General features: G+C 37.5%; 1 protein-coding gene across 1 annotated transcript in view; it reads right to left on the bottom strand.

The window, feature by feature from the left end:
- LOC132793500 (probable E3 ubiquitin-protein ligase bre1) overlaps positions 1-16,334 on the bottom strand; it is a 57,812-nt gene extending 41,478 nt beyond the window's left edge. Inside the window, exons 1-2 of the mRNA XM_060803455.1 lie at positions 15,191-16,334; positions 435-505 (exon numbers count right to left, since the gene is read on the bottom strand). Of these exons, the coding sequence (XP_060659438.1) occupies positions 435-453 (19 nt within the window). The 5' untranslated portion in view covers positions 454-505; positions 15,191-16,334. The remainder of the gene's footprint in view (positions 1-434; positions 506-15,190) is intronic.
- Between the last annotated feature and the right edge of the window lie 4,619 nt (positions 16,335-20,953).

A 20,953-nucleotide genomic window follows, 5' to 3' on the forward strand; every position in this document is an offset into this window, starting at 1 on the left:
ACTCGGTATATGTTTGGGATCTGTATCGCCTTTGGGGCAACTTCTTTTTTAATGCTTGAACGCATTTTATCTTTTGTAGTCTCGTTCGTTAATGCTCTAGCAAATTGTTTGAGAATGACCCGCGTAAATTTCACTTCTACTTGATTTACTGTAAATTGTATTGCCAATGGAGAGGCAGATAAACTGTGCAAGAGTCAGAGCAAATGTTGCCGACGTTTATAAATTGATTGGGATCCGACAACAACAACAACAAAAAACGAAGGGCCAACTAATTTTGAATTGCTTTGCGTATTGATGGATATCGTTCGGCCTCAGTTGATTTGTATGATTTGTGGGTGACCTGTAGTTTTCCCTCTCTTTAAGCCAATTTGCTAAACGTCATGCACAGTGAGTTGAGGTGAGTTATTTACCATAATTTGAAACTGCCTACTTACCCTTCTGATAACTCATCATTTCAAATAAGTTTCGGTCATTCGATTATCGACTATAAAATGCACAATGATATCTGCAAATAAAAGAAAATACGATGAAATACAATTATTAAGAATGTTTATGTTTGTTTATATAATATTTTATTATGCTTTCTAAAAGTAAACACTCATCACATCATCATCGTCTTACTGCAATCTTTTGCCATTTTACCGCTTTCTTTCTTTTTTCAGCAACTTCAGCGCAAAAACCTCTTGGATTTCATTCATTTGTTTAACTTAACAGCCAAGAGGATGAGCTGGGGGATTTTCATGTGTACTTAAAAGTGAGCCCGCATCAAAACTAAGAGAGGAAACTCAAGCTCAAGCTGCTGCTTCTGCTTCTGGAAACGCAAACGCAAAGGACAAGGGCGTGTCTAGTGTAAACAATCTCAAGTTTTGTTGGCATTAGTTTTGTAAATTGCAGGTTGCAACATTTTCATTAAATTAAGTCAAATAACAAACAACAGGCACGCAGTCGGGCGAGCACTGCGAGGCGGGCAAACAATCAAGACGCACACTCAAGAGCTTGGAAAATACGTAACTGCTGAGCACTAAGCTAAAGCAGTTGGCATTAACAAATTAGTAAAATTACCTGGTTATCCAAGTGAGAGCTGGCAGCTAACAGACATTGCTGCAAATTAAGTTGTTATGATCTCAAAAGAGTTCATAAATGAATGAGATTCACCAACTAAGGCTAACTACTTTTATATGGCACTTGAATCAATTTCAACCAAATTAACGGATTAAATGCTTGATTTATGTTATGTATGATTTTTTTTGCTAAACATATTTAGTTTCTTAAGATAAAAAAATTAATATTCCGCAAAAATATTATACAAAATTAAAATTATTATCATTGCCTAATTATCATCTTTTTAATGATTGATGTCAAAGTTTCAAAATAATCCTTTTATTAGCTTTCCATTATAATATTATAACAATTCGGCTGCGCCATTTTGGCACACGCAAAACAAAGAATAATCAGCAGCTTGAATTTCTGTTAGATATAATTTTATTATGATTATTATGTTTTTTAAACATATGTTACATAGAATTTTTTACTAAACAACCTTAGGAAGAGTCAAATTGTACTACTATAAACTTAACAGAAGGAATATAAAAAAAAAGTTATATAGTTTTGCGTCTGTCTGTATATTGTTTCCACAATTTCACTATTCACGAGTGTAGAAAAAAGTTTTAGTTGTTTTTAGCTCATTTTCCTGCATTAACTAGTGTTTTGAGCGGTGCAAAAGCTGAAGAGTTTATAAAATTAACATCCTCATGACATTGAAGCGGAGCCACCGTGGCTCATCAAACTGGCAGCACCCATTGCCACTGCGCACCCCGTCGCATACACACACACACACACACACTTTGCATCTTGTCACGGTCCAAAACATCCTTTGAGCTGTCGTTCTGCATTTGTATGCGTTTTGCCTGTCTGATTTATGTGTGACGATGTGTGTGTTGGTGTGCTGGTATGAGTGTGTGTTTACGTCTCTGTCGTGTTGGCATTTGTCGTTACAAACTTAATTAATGTTATGCTCCCGCCATCGCCTCTGACGCCTTTCGACAGTGCCAGGCCAGTCTGCCCTTGTCCTCCAGGCTCTTGACTTTTGTCAAGCGCCGCAAAAACTGCAGCTGGCTGCCACTGCCACTGGCACAGCCACTGTGTGGCACTTGCCACTTGCCACTTGCCACTGCCACAGTGACTCTGTCAGTTTCAGCTGACGTTTGGTGTTTGTGCTCTGTTCTGTTCTGTTTCGTTTTGCATCCTTCGTGTACTCTTCCTGCGTGAGTTTTGCATGTGATTAGGCGTCGTCATCGTCTGTGTTGAAGTTTCACTTGATGCTGAGGTCGCAGCTCCTCTGCACACGATGCTTGTGTCACAAAAATTTAAAAATGTTGTGCTTTGTGTTTGGGGTTAAGCAAATCGCATTGGCAGCATTATCCTTATTGCCATAATCAGCACTCAGCGTTGACTTTGTTTGTGTTTTCAAAAGAGTTAACTACTTATTTGCAAGGCCAAGTAGCTAAGCTTCAACAGTTTTCTTCTTTTTAAGTAAAAATTCAAATTCAAGCTTGAACTGTGAAATGTTGAAGTTTACTCAAACACGTGCTGCGTTTTTTCCATTCATTTGACTGCTCGCATTACGTTCGCAGCAACCAAGTTGAAAGCCTTCGCAGCAGACAAATGCCGACTTTGCTTTGTGCAACAGCGCGTAAATCGGCGTGTGGGAGGCAAATGTGCAACGCGTCTAGGAGTGTATGCAAAAATGCTGGAGGAGCAAGAACATTTTATTTGTTTATAGCACAAAAAAGTGCAACGCTGCTGCCGGCTAAAAAAGCGGCAAAGGCGGAGGCAGCAAATGCAGTCAAAGAGTAGAACTCTAACCTCGATTCAGGCGTAGGTGCAACACTCATTGTCAATACCTCTGTGGGGCGATAAATGGTAGCTGAGTGAGTGACTCAGTTCGTGTGTGCTTCTATTGTCTGTCTGTCATGCAGCTGAAGTCGTCGTAATCAGTTTGCCAAGCCGTAAATTGTGTAAAAAGTGAGAAGGATTTGTCGCGCATTGTTCCACATTAAAGTGTTATGCAATTCTATACAAAGTGCACTTTTAAATGAATTCTGAAATTTTAGATTATTTTTTCGTAATTAATTTATTCAAAATAAAAGACCTCTAAGATAAAAAGATTTATAAAAATTATATATATGTAAGTAAATACGAGTCCATATAAATCATACATCAAAATTCACTTTACATTGAATTAAATTAAAAATAATATTTTTGGGATTTATTCATTAAACAGATTTTTTAACTTATAATATACAATTTTTTTTATTTATTTTTCTGCATTAAAAAAATGCGAGTCTATACAAAGTGCACTTAAAAATTAGCTCTTATTAACAATTAACTTTCGCTATTCATTCAAGTCAAAAGACTGCTTATTAAAAATGAAGAATTTGTTTAATTTTGTTTTTACACAATAATAATTTAAAATCATATTAATTCATTGGGAAAATGACAGTTAAGCTAAATAAAGCGAAAAGATATAAAGCTTATATGCTTTATATACTACACTTAAAACTTATTTTTATAACTCACTTTAATGTGCTACTTCAAAAGAAAAATATTATTATGATATAATTTTTGTAGGCTTCACAGACTCAAATCGTTGTTAGATCAAACTTTTATGAACTATCAAATACTGTAATACATTAATGTTAATTAAATATTAATACTAATAATCGAAAATTGATAAAGAAAATTGAATTTGAATTAGTTTTTGTATATTTAAGTAGCCATTTAAACGAATGTTTATAAATATGTCTTCATATTCACTTGAATTTGAACACTACAAATGTGTTTACCATACATTTGTATTATGGCATATCTGTATTTGTCGAACAATTTACACATGCGCTCTCAACGAAAGTGGCTTTCGAGAAGTTCAGCCTCCTCATTCTCATTCCGCTTCAGCTTTCGCTCCCTTCCTCACTCCTCACGCTTGCAGAGGCTGAGCAACTGTTTCAGCAGTGCAGCAACTGCAACATAATTTAAACTGGCAACTTTAAAATGTTTACCAAACGCTTCATTCTAGTTGTAACGTAAATTTACGGGCCAGCAGCTAAACAAACAGGCAAGCACACAAATGCACACAAGTGAGCACACACACACACACACACAGATACATATAGAAAGCTATCATTCCTATAAATGTGTATGGAAGTGGGAGGCGTATGCGTTTGCCTGTGGCTCGTCTGTGCTGTCTATTTGCGCTTAATCCGTGGACAGCGGCGCTGAAAAGCAAGCTACATTTTTTTTGTGTTGCCTTCGCATCTGCAGGCGCGAAAAGATATGCGAAGCGAAAGGAGTGTTGGGGGGAGGAAGAAGGAGAGGTTGTAACTTGCTCATTACTGTAACAATTTTTTATGTGTTCGGTCCGTGCCATTATGCTGGATTTTAATTAAAATTAATTACATTAAGTGCAGCAAGCGAACAACAAACATCAGTCCAGAGCAAGACGAAAGCAGCGCGCAGAGCAGAATCAGCAATCGGCAGGCCAGGCAAAGCAAAGTAAAGCAAAGCAAAAGAATGAATCATTCTAAACACAAAGCGCCCACAATGCACTCTCTTTAGTCTTCTTTAGTCCACTGTCCAGACGTGGTCAGAGCTATTGCAACTGTTGCCTTATTCTGTCTCGTCCGCGTTCTGTTTGCGCTTTAAGAGCTCTCGCTTTAGAGCCCTCTAATTTCAACTGATTCTTTAATTATATGCTACGCCTCACATGCACAGCACACATTCCAAAGGTCGTGCCAGTTTTTTCCGTAACGGATTTCGTGCTTTTGGTCGTTAAAAAAATGTGGCTCAAATGTGGGGGCAAAAACGTTTAGTTAAACGAGTGTCATGCTTATGAATTTAAAGTGATCACTTGTGGGAATATGTAATTAAGCACTTAAAGCACAATTAAAATGCCACATTTAATTATGCACTTATAGCAATTCAAATGAAATTGTAAATTAATGTAATTAACTCTTTTCAAATGAAGTGATCCCATGATAACCAAAACTGATTTAAGCCATGTGTAGTCGATTTTCCTCTCGATTTACTGTTGCTCTTAATACAAGTAAGTGAGCAACGCAAAAGTTTTTAAACTCAAGTTGAGTGACAACAAAATATGAAATACTGCAAAATCGTTGAAGTGTTCGCTCCAAAACCCTGAAAGTGCAGTCTAAGCACTGGCAACATAATAAAATACAACAATTGACAATATTTTCACATTTTTTCTCTTCTCTTTTTTTTTGAAAATATTTTTCTGAGCAATTAAATGTTGCCAGTTGGTAAAAAAGTTGCACATTGAAAAGTTTGAACGCTGGAAAGTTAAGGCAAAAATTGTACAAAAATTGTCGAGCTGAAATTGGACAGCAAAAAGGAAAAGTTGTTGCTCTGAAATCGAAGGCAACAGCAGTCGGTGAATAAAACTCCCTCCCAGCAATATCCCCAATAGCAGCAATAGCAATAACAACAACAACAACAACAACTAAAATCGAAATGACAATAAAAATGAAACCGAGGGAAAACATTTTGTAATACGCGTACCAGCCAGCATGGAAAATCATAAATAAAACGCATGTAATCCAGAATTGAGTGCTTAAGTTGATTTCCAAAACGGGGGCTATCCCTGCCCCTGCGATAAGCAAGCAACCCTCAGCATTGGGGGGAAGTGGGGAGAGGAGGGCTGCGCCCAATATTTACATTTGGGCACACGTTGTGGCACATAAAAATCACAGTCTATATTGAAAAGTCATCAATCATGAAGCCCGGAAAGTCAGCAGACCACGAAATTTGTCAGCATAGCAGAACGTAATAGATGCCAAGGGATGAGCGAGAAGCAGGCAAATCGCGTAAATCGTGACATGAAACTTGCTGCGCCTAAGAGTATGCTATGATTTTTTCGTACTTTTTGTTGGTTGGCCCAGACTCCTGTTGAGTCAATTTGCTGGCTGCTTTAAGCAGCTTTAAGTGCGGATCCGTGGAAATGCAAACACAACAAAGCATAACGAAGGGCCACAGAACAGAAACACAGGCAAATTAATGGTTGAATAGATAGAAATACACAAGCTGAAGAAGCGGCCAAGAAATGCACAAAGCTGGGGCCCCAAAAAACCAAACTGGCAAAAAGTAGCCAAGGCAAAAGTTTACATAACATTAAACAAAGCGCACAATAGCAATGAGAATGGCGAAGGACTTTCGGGCGCTTTCGCCCCTTTTGATGAGTGTGAATGGACACTGGAAGACTGTGAGGCAATAAAACACAAGTTAAGTGCAATCCCAGGACAAGGCACAAGGCAACAAGGCACAACACAGAAACATTGCTACAGAATTTGTTCTTTTTTTTTGTTTTTGTTTTTGCTCTTGAAGCGAAGTCAAATAAAACGAATTGCGCATAATGAAGCAATGCACAAAGCTTTGGCTAGATTTTTACGAGTAAATGTGGCAAATACAAGTCAAGAAGTTGCCAGTTGAAAGCAGGTAAATAAAATCTATGCCAAATAATCAAACTGTAAACTGAAATGAGCTGAAATGCCGAGTTTCACTTTCCTAGTTTCTCCCCCCAAGAAGAAAACTTTTTCCCTCCCGTTATAAGAAATTATTTCATTAACAACCTCAATTGCAAGGAATAAGTTTTCTCTGCTTTGCACTTTCTCATAGTTTACCCCGAGTGCAGTAAATAAGTTTTGCGGCATTGAAGTTTTATTTTAGTAAATGCTATAATCGTGTTAGTAACCAAAAAGTTGCGGATAAACGTTTACCAATGGCTGAGTAAGTGCTTCTTCCGTACATGGGCACTAATTGTAAATGAAGTTTACCATTGTGGCAATTAAGCAGCGAGAGGCGAGAGACCCAAAGGAGTTCAACACACTTCAAGCTCTGTTATGCTATATTATCCCTGACCCAGCTGTAAACTCTCTTCACTGTGGCAATCCCAATTTGCATAACCTACAAAGTGCAAAAGTAGATATAGATAGACACCCACATGCTTTGCTGCTAATACAACTACTTAATTCCTCTTTATGGCCGAGGCCATAAACTGCGCACTTAAAATGAAACATGCTTAAATGTGATTCAACATCGTCCATAAATAAATTATGAAAAACGCTTAACTACTTTCGACAGCTTATAAACGCCTACAAAATGGCCGCCCCCACAACTATTTCACTCAGCTTACGTGTGTGTGTGTGTGTGTGAGTGTGAGTGCGAGGGGTGTGGGTGTTGATTTACAGTTGCACATTTCTTAAACGTAGCCCATCGTCTGGGACTGCGGTGGCCGTAAAGCAATTCATTTCCCTTATGCATTTTGTAGCAGCTAACCGAGCACCAAGGCAGCCAGGTAGAGACCCACAGTTAAGACCCGCAGTCGAGACTCGCAGTCGTCGTTGTAGTCGTAGTTGTAGACCTGAGTGAACTCAACCCGACCCCCAGAAGACGACCTCAACCTGCCCACCGTCACAAAATGGCGCAACGGAAGCGCTTTTCAATGAAATTTATGACGCATGGAAACATTAGACGATCGTTGACGTTTACAAGTCCGCGTCGCGTTCTCTTCTCCTGCTCCTTTTACTGCTGCTGCTCCTGTTGAGTTGTGAACGGAGTGTGGTACGGGTTTGTCGCTTTAGCCTATGCTAATGTCCTGACACCAGCAATTTATGAGCAGCCCCCGTTACAAAAGTTCTCAGTGTATATGTGTGTGTGTCTGTTTCTGTCTGTTTTGGCGTATGCTTGCTAATTTTTTCGTTGAGCGCCTCGAAAGAATTTCAATTAAATATAATTTATGTGACCCAAAACTTGTCAAACTTGCAGAGCTGACTTATCCAAAAAATATATGCCAAGAGTCAGGCTTGAAAAGCTTGTGAGTCATCACTTCAAAATAATAAATAAAAATAATACAAAGAGGAAAGGACCTACAATAATTAGAAGTGCTTTTTAAACCTACTTTAATAAAGTTATAGCTAACTTATGTATTTATTTGTCTTAATTCCTGAGAAACTTTAATAATCCAAGAGTTAGAAGTTTTATACTTTCTTATTATTACGATAATCACCTCAATATATTTATATCTAAAATAATTTAATTTAATTTACATTGCTAATACATTAATATATTCTTCGTTTATGTTGTAATGATTTGTATTTGTATTATGCTGAATATTCCATGGCGAGTATAATGTGCATTTTAAAAGTGTATTATATTTAATTTTAAATTAATTATCTTGTATTTATATAAATGTTTTTTTGATAATTTAGGAAAATAAAAATAATTTGAAAGCCACTAAAATGTTTGGATAATTTACGATTTTTCATTACTTATCTTAAAAAAATAACTTCACAAATTCTTTACACAATTTTACCATTTGGTCAATGTTGCCCCACTGTTCAGTGTGTGGGTTTTAAAGTTTCAACAATTGTTTGGTGCTCGCACATTTAACGCCTAAAAGTATGCAATGCCCGCGTCGTTTGTTGCTCGTTAGTAGTTTTCGTGCAGAAAAACAAAACAAAAACGAAATGGGAAGAATCTGGGCTGGTCTTTTTTTCCGGTATCTCACTTGTGATTTTTAGCCAAACGCCACAATCGTCCCACCTCGTTCCTCTCTTCCCCTGTTGCTGTCTCGTGTGTAGCGCTTTGTTTTTTCAGCCGTTTACCAAGCCCAGTCGCCTCGCCTCCCACAACTTCTTCTCCTTCTTTTGGCAGGTCTCAGAGCAGCACTGGTCGTGTAAGCAGCCAAGCAGCGGAAATGATTCGTCGTAATTTTCCTTTGTGTAATCAACTCCTTTGTAGGGAATATTTTGTATGTTCATATGCCTTGCGAACAGCGACGTCGCTCTTGACTCTCGACTGCCGACTGTCGACTGTCGACTACCGACTCCCGACTTTCGACTGGCAACTCCCACTACACTTGACTCTAGCTCCTCTTTTGCGCGAAGTTTTCTATGGTGTGCAAAAGCCTGCTTATTTTTATAGTTTTATTTTGCAGTAAATTTAAGTGCCAAAAACTTTTTATTTTCACAAATATTTCGCCTCGCTTGAGCGATGCACTTGGAGTTCCATCACTTAATGCTCTGCGAGTGTTTTAATTAAATTCTTTAAGTCAACGAAATAATTATGCAAATCATAAGGCCAGCCAAGTATTTTCATTCACCAGTTTTTCCTTTAAAAATATTCACAGACAGCTTGCTAGCTGCTTTCCTCCTTGGCCAGGTGTTTATGCCAGACGCGTCAGAAGTGACTTATTATCTCGTTATCGCTGTCGTCTTTGCCTCAACAATGATTATTATGAAGTTCGCCTGTCAACAAGCGAGAAATCCACTCAATTTCAAAAACACTTTACTCACACCACTACAAAATATCTTCTCAATTGCCAGAGGCAAAGTTTAGCGTCATCAATTGATCATTAGAGAGCGCAGAAATGATGATTGCTGATGAAGCTTGATGAATATTTAAATTAACAATGAAATGTTGCTGAACATATTAATATAAAGCGGAGCTGTCTCCAATTTACGGCTATAATTTTCAATGATTTTGTTACAAAGTATTTATAAGAACAAAATCATAAAAGAAACCTCAGCAATGTGAAAAAAAGAAGTGGCAGCTGCTGCACTTTTCAGGTCAGCATGCGAACATCAAAGCGTTGTACAAACATTTAAAGATCAAAAAGGCAAAAGCCCATATGACCCGCTGGGCCAAATAGTCAAAAAGGGCAAACAAACACACACACACACAAACAAAGAGACGCATATGAACATTCCGTACAAATGCTGGAGGGAATGAAGTAGCAAAGCAGAATGGAATCGGCAGAAAAATGACTGACCACTCGCTTTTTAAACCCGCCCCCAGCCCCCAACTTCATGCTGAGCTGCATTAATAAAAATTGCTCACCATATTGGTAAATCCATTATGAATATTACGGGAGAGTAAAAGGCAGCAGCTCGGCGAAGCCAAGCGATGAGCCCGCAGTCAGTCCGTCCGTGTGTATGGAGTGAAAGCCATAGCAAAAAGGGGGGCGTCGAGTAAAAAGATTGAAATTGAAATTTGTGCTGCTGTCGATGTGGCTCCCTAGCGGGTAGTTTGAGAGAAAGTAGAGAAACCTATGCTGCACCTCCACCGACAGTCACTCTGTGGCACTGCCTCCTGCAGTTGGCTGTCGTAATTGTGTGCAAAAAGCAAAGCAAATGTTTACGTAATAAATTTACGTGATTGAAATATGTCGAGTTGGCAACAAAATGGCCACCAAAATGCCTCCTTCTCCTTCTCTCTCTTCACCTCTTATCATCCCGTCTGAGGCTAACGAATTGGCGCAACATTTGCCCGCCGCTTTGGGGCCAGACTCATCCATTCCCCAACCATTCTCTATCAACTCCCATGGACAGCATTCCCACAGGCCTCTTGCTGCCCGTTTGGACGTGGTGTAAATTTTTACACATGTGCATTGCGCTTATTTTTATTAGTTGCCAAAGCTTTTGGCGGCTCTCGATTTCCGTTGTTGGTGTTGTTGTTGTTGGCGTTACCGAAAAACTGAAAAACCGCAATTTGCGCAAAAATTATGAAACGAGACTTTGGGCAAACACAATCAACGCTTGAGCAAGTTTTTATGCATTTAAATTAGTGTATTGCTTACGTCATGGATAATGCACGAAAAGCGGATAAATGCAATGGATTTGCCTTAATTGAAATGTGTGCTGCGAAAATTAGTTGGAATAGTTCAAGAGAGTTTCATGAGCGTTTCAGACTTTCTGGCCAAAAACAATCGCAAACGCAACTCGATTGCAGCGTTAAGCTTCACATAATCCTGTCACGAATTTTGCAACTTTACTTTTGCCTGACTTCAATTCTCACCTTGTCAGTGGGGCGAAAAATACATTCAACTCGAACTGCATGACAACGTCAACGAGTAGCAAAAAAGAAAAATCTAACCACGCGCAATTTGTCGTTGAAATTGATCCAAGCGATTTGCCGATACTGAAGAGTCCCCAAACACACACACACACACACACAGGGAGAAGAGTCTCTTTCTCTCTGATGTCTGAAAAGTATTTACGGCATCGTCAGTCATTCAATTTATCGCATTTTTTGGCCCAAGCCAAACATACAAAACGTCAGCGACTTCGTCTTTCACTTCGACTTTGGCGTTGGCGATGGTCGATGGCTTTAGCTTTGGCACTGTCGACAAGTTCATACGTCTTATGACTTCCCGTTGACGGAAGTGTGTGCCTTACGAATGTGTGTGTGTGCGTGTGTGTTTGGGTCTTATGTCTGCCTGGGACGTGTAGCTTACAGCAAAATCACTTTTATAATTGGCACGCAGCCAGCCAAAAGCAACTTCATGATAAAAATGAAGAAAACAAAAAATATCCTGACTGTCTGCTTGCTTTTCTGTTTACTTATTGCTCTCTCGTCTTATTCGTCGTCTAAATTCGTGCTTAGATCTTGCAGAGATGTCTGCAGATACTATTCGTTAGATATGACAATAAATTGATTGAAATAAAATCATATTGCAGCGCAGTGGGATCACCGTCATTAAAGTCAATTAAAGTCATCAAAAATGTTGCCAATAGCCCGTCAATTAAATAATAAATTACACGACATGACTGTCTATACACTTGCATAAAAAAACCTCGAACCCTAATTGAATTGGTAAATATTTAAATAAATATAACCGCAAATAATTAAAACAACAAAGCCAAACGTTGTAGCGGCCAGTGACAAATTTCAATGGATGACACGTCTAAATTAAGAGCCCGACAAACATAAATGAATGGCAAAAAAAAGAGAAAAAATATATATTTTCCTGTTCAGGTGAAAAGGGAACAGAGATAGAAGAGGCTACTCGTTGCACATTCCGACCACAAAAGCAATTAAATTTCCAATTAAATTGCATTCACTTTGCAACATTTCGTTACAAACGTAACGCGATTTATTTAAATTGTTAATTAGGAAAAGCAATTGCATTCGCCCGATGACAAATTAAATAAATGTTGTGATCAGAAACAATAGATTATAGATAACTACTTACATCCCTTGTCATTGGACAAGCCTAATATAAGACCTTCTGCATAATATCCCACCTTCTGTCAGAAAGTCTGGCAAATTCTCTACTCTATTCAGTCCTTTTACAACCCGACTGCCACACTCAATTACAACAACAGTGGCACTCAACAGACTTTGCCACACAAAGACACCAGCAATTACAACAATCCCAAATACCGGGAGAAGCATCACACAAATTGCAAAAGACAAAAACACAAGCGAACAAAAAAAAAAAAAAAGACAAACGGAGAAAGAAAAAGAATATAATTTTTCGTAAACGTTTTTATAGTGTTGTCATGTACGATTAATTGCGGCTCATTAAACTTTATACGGCTGCAGACGCTTAAACGATTTCCGCACAGAGCCTTCTTTACCCCGCCCATTAAAGAGGGACGACAACTCCAACGAACCCAAATGACAGAGAAAACCCAGACCATTGAAATCCGACAACGTTTTGTACTTACAATATGTAGCAATTCTCTTTTTTTTCTTAATTTGACAGACCCTAACTAACAGTTAGTTACGTTTTATAAAGCTTTAAATAAGATTTTAAAGTGTAACAGAAAACGGTATAAAACTACTTTAGCACTTAACATAATAACCACTGATAGATTAACAAAATATAGCCATTTACTTAAAAAACTAAATTGCAAACTTTACATTATTTACGTTATATTTGAGTTAAGTTATTGTTTATAAAATAACTAACATAAAAATATTTAAATCTTTTGTCTTTTATCGCTCCATCCTCCATCCTGGTTTTCAAATATGGTCTGGTAATTGGTGTGAAATTCAAGCCGATGTATACGTTTTTATCGCATTTACAACTTTATAATTGAAAAATATTGGTTTCACTAAGTAAAGTCTAGTAGTAAGTGAATTTCAATAAAATAAAAAGATCTTAAATATTTGCAATTTATAACAAATTTTTATGTATGTATCAACCAATAATTTGCAAGATAAATATGTTGTACATTACGATTAAGGTCATGTGCGTATACGTAATATGATTCTTAATTGCGCTTGTTGCCTATACTTAATGTCATTCATACGCTCTTTTGTTGCGTATACGTAATATCATATTGTAAGAAATTTATCTCGTATACGTAATATCATATTGAAGGGGTCTCATTATGTATACGTAATTGCATTCTTAAGCGCTCTTGTTACATATATTTTATATCAAACTTAAGCGCTTTTTTGAGTATTCTTAATATGAAATGTAATCGTTTTTCGCGTATACGTAATATCATTTTAAAGGGGTATCGTTGCGTATACGTAATATTATTCTTAAGATCTCTTGTTGAGTACATCTATTATCACATCGTGGGAAGCTTGTCTCGTATACGTAATATTATATTGAAGGGATCTTATTGCGTATACGTATTATCGTATTTAAGCACAATTGATGGGATATTGCTTTCTTCTCAAAATCTTACGTAGACAAATTTAACCAAATAAACGATATTCATAAAATCTTCATTACATTAATATTAAATGTTTTTCCTAAATTTAATTTCTTCTATCAAATTTTTCACAGCGATATTGAATTAAATTGTAGACAAACTAGATTTTAGTTTTCATTTATCGAACTGAGATTTTTGGTAGTTTGTTGAACAATGCATGCCCAAAATCACAAAGTGCAGTCTTCAAATTAAAACATCAAGTGACGAACTGTCTGTAATTTTTTGCCATGCGAAACGCAAAAAGGAAATAATAGAGTTTCGGTCGAACCAAAAAAACAAAAGAAAATAAAAAAAAATTGTCAAAATGTGTACACGAATTGTAATTGTGAGCCTCTGCTAGCGTTGTTTATTTTGTTGGGATGCTGAGTCAATGTTGCAAGCATTCAAAACTGAACAAAAAAAATTCATTTTCGTCGATTTTTTTGAAATGTTTTCAAATCAAATATCGACAACTGCGGCTGGACTGAGCTGCAGCTGGACAGACTTTGATTGCCTTTGACTGCATATTTATTTGTATCTGGCCGCTCGTTGTTCTCGTTTTTATTGTTGTCAAGTTGTTGTTGCTACTGCTGCATGTTGTACAATTTTCATTTTATACACTATTGAGGGCTATATGTATTTTTACGCTTTTAGTCAACATTTCGTTGAGTCGTCGTCTCTTTTGTTTTTCTTTCCTTGTTTGCTCGTTCATCTGGTTTCGGGTCCCCCCTCTTCAACGTTGATTTTAATGAAATGTTTTGATTATTTTCTCAACTCAGTTCCCCCCAGTTTGTATTCTCTCATTCTCTTGTAACATTTTAGCCTTAATAATTGCCTTCACATCTTTCATTTGATTTATTTAAGATCATCTCAAGTGCGGAATACTCATAAATTTATTGTCGATTTATGAGTTCAGCAGTCTAATTAAAAAGAAATTCAGCACTTGTTTATTGGCTGTATTACTTTGAGAATTATTCGATTTGTTGATCAAGTGATTCCAAATGAAAACTACTTCAAGCTTTGTCAGTTTAATAAACGTCTTCAAGCCCATCAATTGAATTAATGACGCAGCAAAGTATGCAACATAATACGACAAGGGAAAATGCATCTCATTCAGTTTCAGTCTGAGACTCATCCGTTTCACTCGAAATCACTTGAACAGCTTGCACATTTATGCAATTCATTTCACACAGACAACAGCCACACTTGAATGAAAACTCCCATATACTCACACTCACACACACACACATAGATGCATAGACATTTGCAGTACGTCCACGATTTAGGCAGATCAATGCAAAAATCACTTATATGGCCCGGAAAATTGTTTCACTTACATTGAGAGGACTGAGTATTGAGTGAATGCTCAACGTAGTTGCAGTGCAGTCGGCTTTGAAATTGCTGAGATTGGCGTTTGTTTAGCAACTGTCGCAAGGCAGCAAAATTTGCTGACGTCGCACTTCAGAGCAACAACAATATTGCCCAAAAATTTTAATTGAAACTGAAGTGCCAAAGAGTCTGCCACAAAATCAATAGCACAAAAGAGCCGCGGAACTTTTGCAGCTCTTCTTTATTTTGAATTTTTCAACTAGTATTTAAAGTTTCAAATATGCTTTAAATAAATGGTAAAATAATACAATAATTATTGAAAAAATACCTAAAAATGTTATGAAATTTATAATTCTTACCATTCAGCACAATATCTTTGATATTTTTGTTGACTCTTGTTTCGAATTTGTTTTCAATATCTTTGCACTTTGTAAACACTTAGAGATTAAATTATTTGATTTAGAATTATTTGATAGACATGTATTTAAATTTGTATTTCTAACGCACTTTATATTACCAAGACCTTAAGAGCTATTAAAGTTACTTCGATATCGATATTTAAGTATTGATATGAAAATATTGTTAATGTAGTCGTAATTTGTCAAACGTTTAGATCTAAGGTATAGGCTAGTTTTACTTAAATTAATTGAGGAAGCATAACTGATTATTGAATATGTGCAAAGTGATCTTAGCTTTGTAGTATTTTATGTCCACTTTCCTTATTACCATTTAGTATTAATTCACAACCTTTATATTTAAGCGAGCGATTCAGAATTTGAGCGTTTCTTTAAATAGCCTTTGTCAAAGGAGTTTTAATCGTGTTCTTGAAATGCAAATGATATGGTACTTTAAACTAATAACTGGCGTGTAATTCTATTGGGTTACCTATTGCCGACTACAGTTTATATCTTTGCTACTTTAAGGTTAGTTTTTATTCAATATTATGCTAAATTTTTCAAAATTTTCAAGCCAGTCTCTTTATCGTTTCAATTATTATTACTTCGCACAAAACTGTCTCTTCTCTGTAAATGGTTTGTTCAAAAACGCCTAAAAATGTTTGCAAATGTTTCTTAATTCAATTGCGTATTGTCCTGCAGGTCCTTGCAGCTAGAGTATATACTTGACATAGGTCAGTTACATTGTCAATACCGTTCCAAGTACATTGTCGTAGGTCAGTTCTCTGTGTCCAATTAGCATTTCAAAATACAATTCGTATTGCTCTTCGAAATTTCTCACTATCAGTTAATGAGAGATAGCACGCAAGTTGAAGTATTTTATTTAAAGTTTTAAGAAACGCGAAACACACACTCACGCACACACACTCACACACACTGATGCACTGAATACACTGATAGAGACAGGGAAATGTTTGCTTAGACGCCGGCTCTTTGTCGTTAGCAACCTTTCGTAACCGTATTTCGCGTAAAACTGATCCTTAACGCATTCCGAAAAAATCTGCTGCTTGGCATTGCCTGTGTCGAATGTGCAACGAACACGAACCTAGCACAATGCACGAGCTCGTCGCCTTTTGTCACACGAAAGCTACACAACGAAGAGGATGTCGATGTCGGTCCACGAACACGAGAAACGATACACGAGCCACGAGAAGCAACAACGAACACGAGTTGCCGGCAAATGAACGATAGCAGAGCAGACAACGACTTTTGTTACCAACAACAGCAACAACCTCTTTGGGCTTGTCCTTACTATTTTTGGCCAAGTGCAAATCTCGGCAAATAACGACGAGCTAACGACGCGACGATTGCAACCGGGCGACTCCGTCTGGACCAATAATGAAGATGTGTTGCATTCGCAGACGCAACATGTAGCAAACAACCAAATTTCCATACTCTCAAATAAAATATCTATTTCATTAAATGATTATATTTTCAAATGCTTACAATTCGAAGTTTTATTTGTGTTCATAAGAGACGCAACAGTAAAAATACCAATTCGGTTTTATTTTATTGTCCTAAAGAGACAAGCTCGAACATGTTGCCTGTTGGAATTCGCCGCAAATACAAACTCTCAACCAGTAACGGCAACAAGTACAAACATCCCTACAAAACTTTCTCTACTTCCACAGTAACCTATCAGCAGTTTGCTTCAGAGCTTTCACTATGCCGCACTGAATGCACTGAACAAAATTGCTTAAAGTTTTTGCTGGTCTAAATTGGTTTGGTAAATTATTATGTTTCTTAATAAAAATTGTGTTAACTTTGACTCATTTATTAAATTAAAGGAAAAGTATTATGATTTTTATATTTTTCATTTCTTTAAAGGAATTGTATTAACTTTGACACCTTAATTAAAAAAAAAGGAACCAAGATTTTTGGTAAAATATCATAATTTTTAATAGCAAATATAATATAATATTTTTATTAATTTTATATATAATTTTATATTATTTAATTTTATATTATTTAATTTTATACTATTTATATCTGTCTTTTTTCTAGCGCATTTACAAATATTTTCAGTGTCGAAAGCTCTGGATGTCAACATTTATTTTTGTAGACTTTTTACAGTAACACTGAGAGAGCGAATTCTCAGCTGAAGAGCGAGATAGCAAAGTCTCCAAAAAAATCTGAAGCCAAGAGAAACAATTTAGGGGATGAAGTGCGAGCATGAACATGAATACTTGGAGTAAAGCAATAATAATTGAATATAAAACCTCATTGTAAAAACGTGTAAATTCGATAAAATATAAATATAATAAATGCACATAAAAGATGATGAATAGATTATACAAATTTTAGCTTAATTGATTTACTTATGTATTTAAAGACAATTGTATTAATAGAAAATTTAAGTCGTAGGACAATTTGTCCCATTGATACAAATTGAAATGACATCTATGTCAACATTTGAGCAGCGAATGCAAACACAGACACCTGCATAACTGAGTGCGACGACTTTCCAGTGCAATTAGTACACACACTCACAAGCACATTCATGAATATAAAGACAGTAATAACCACCACCACGTTAGCATCGAGCATTGAGCATCGATTCCCCAACTATTTTTCACCACGCGCTAAGCTTTAATCACCGACAGACACACACACACACACACACACAGAAGCACAGCTTCAGACAGCCATTCAGCCAGCCAGCCAGACAACGGGTGCAAATAGTCGCAAAAAAAAAAAAGAAGACAAACAAAATGTAGCGTAACGCAGGGCGCCTGTAAAAAGAGCTCCTACTATTTGCTGAGCAAATCACAACAACACACTCTCGCTCTCGCTCTGGCTCTGGCTCTCTCTCTCTCCCTCTCTGTTTCTGTTTCGCACTCGCTCTCTTTCATTTCGCCGCTCTCTCACCGCATGCGCATTGGAAGCTGCCCTTAAGCCCAGCTCAGCCAATCAGCAATATTCATGCAAACTTTATGAGCACATGTTGCGTCGCCCAATCATAGCTTTGCATATTTCCAGTCAGCCGACGAGCTCTGTGCATTCTTTGCCCCTACAAATGCATTCAATGTGTCGAAGGTAACCGAGGAGCCGAGGAAGAACGCGCAAACGCAGCTTTGGCATTAAAGGCAACTGTGTTTGCCCCCGATGGGCGCCGCCCAAGTGTCGATTACAGCAACAGCAACAGCAGCAAACTGCAATCGTTGCATATCTGTAGGCTCAATTACACGCACACACACACAGACACACATACACAGTAGGTGTTTGCTCTGTGCCATTCGCTTTGTTGCCTGCTCAGGCTAGGTGACAAATTTTCATGCCAACGCCTGTAAATTTGCACTGATTCTTTTTTCTTGTTTTGTGCTCCTGCAGCTCTTTTCACATTGCAAAACGAGGGTAATTGAGGTCGACATCGTCATAGTCTTCATCCTCATCGTCATCATCGTCATCTTCTTCTTCTTCGCTGTTGTCGTCTTTTGCTGTGTTGATTTTTCGCATTGCATATTTTTTGAGGCATCTGCTGCGCCTGCCTCTCACAGCTCTGATTACGAGGCGACAAACTCTCTACTACAACTACGACTCGCACTATGGCCAACACTCTGGGGGCATTATGATGATGTCTTCTTTTGGCGCGCACGAGTGCTCCGACTGGCTGGGATTGCATTCTTCTTGTTTATTTTGGGGTCAGCATGTTTGCCAGCAAAATATTTCTTCATTGCCAAAGTGCCAAGTGTGAAAACGTTTTCCTCCGTTGCACTTTTGATTGCTGTTTAAATTGGAGTGCCACAAAAAGTCACAAACACAAAAAAAATTGTATTGCCTTCACATAGAAATGACAATCTATCTATAGTATTCTGTGTAAATCAAAAATGTGGTTAAAATTGTTGACTCGGCATTCGAGAGGGCAATCAATGTATACTTCGAGAACAACTCCATTTTGTATTCCAGAGTTGTCCATAAATGGATGAGCATTTAAAAAAATGTATGAAGCTAAACTTTTTCAACGCCACACAGCTTAAATTATTCTTAAATGTATTTTAATCTTATTTATTTTATACGAACTATACTTAAGGCTTTTCAATAATATATGAAATTTAAGAGGAAGAAGTTTAGAACTTCTACAAATTTAGAATCCTTTAATGCCTTTGCACACACTCTCTATTTATTTTTAAGCCTGAATCATTGAAAGCCAAAAGGTTCTAAGTTAAATCATGTTATTAGAGCAGAAAGCTTACAACTTTGACTCTCTCTTGCAGCACATTCCCAAACCATACTATATGTATTTGCAGCTTCAAGAAACAAAAGTCACATAAGCCCAGACTATGCCCGGACTGCTGCCTACTATAATGATGGTCACGGACTCTGCAAACTGCAACCTGTGTGCCTATTTACACAGCACACACACACGAACAGCCCATGGACGGCAGGAGCACGTAAATGCATCTGCAAATATACGTATATATCTACTATATATGAGTATGTCTAAAGCAAAATAAGACACACGTGCACACACGAGTAAGCACCTGGCTAGCTGACAGCTGCAAAGTCGAAAGGGAATTGAGTTAAGAGCTCAGAGCTTTAAATCAAAAGTCAGGCAGACAGTCAACCACCGGGCCTATGTAAATAAATGCATTTTACATAGGCACACAGACATAGTAGAGTGAAAGCAAAGCAGAGAGACAGCGAAAAAAAACCAAGCAAAGACATTTTCTTTTGCTCGCTTTTTTTTTTTGGTTAGAGACCGAGACCGAGAGCGAGTCATCGGCCAGGCAAAAGCGTCTACGTCAAGGTCGATGCAACTCTGTGGGAACAATTGAAAATTGCGCCTTAGTTTTACGGCAACGATTGTGATTCTGATTCTGATTAAGGGCAGAGGTCGCTTGTCATGCCACAGACAGTCTGCCCAACTGCCTCACTAGTTACGTCGGGCTGTCAGTCTGTTTCTCTGTCTGTCTGTCCGTCTGGCCATTAGACTACCGCAACCACAGCGGGGAATAAAAAGAAAGAAAGAAAAAACAAATGCAAAAAGAGAAGCATTCAAACAAATACGACGATAGCGAGGTCCGCGCGCATTGTTGCAATGTTACGGCGTAAGCAGAATTACGTGCAATTGTTCTCCGCAGTGCAGTTCGTGTACATAAATAAGAGATGCGAGATCCACGTTCCGCGCTCCACGTTCTGCGCCAAATAAACAAAAGGCACATTGACTGCATTTTGGATGAGCGAAGCGATGCGTTGCGCTGAGTTGTTGTGAGCCAAGTCAACCAGTTTGTGCAAATAAATGCTGTCACTTTACTTACTTGACATGTCAGATTAGGTTGTCGCACAATTAAAGTACTACAATGTTTATTTAAATTTTCACAACATCAAAATACGCAATTCACTAATATATATTCCTATTCCCAATTCATAGTAATATGCATGTTTTCGTCTCTTCTTTGCGATAACTTTTGGAACAGTCTGCGATATCCCAAAGCTAATCGATCAATGTGCATTTATTAATAGGCACCTGCACTTATATTAGTGTAAGTGAAAGAACTGCCTTTTGTATGGTAACTTTGCCTGTCTTATCCACAAACTCTTTTTGCGAATGGACATTATGCATATCATGCTTTGTGTAAAATTGAACTAAAATACGGAAAACGCCTCCCAACGTTAAATCAGGCATTTGTTCCTTACGAGGTCTCAAGCTTCGCCATGTATAATTAC

This window comes from Drosophila nasuta, chromosome 3 (assembly GCF_023558535.2).
Source record: "Drosophila nasuta strain 15112-1781.00 chromosome 3, ASM2355853v1, whole genome shotgun sequence".
NCBI classification, from domain to species: Eukaryota; Metazoa; Arthropoda; class Insecta; order Diptera; family Drosophilidae; genus Drosophila; species Drosophila nasuta.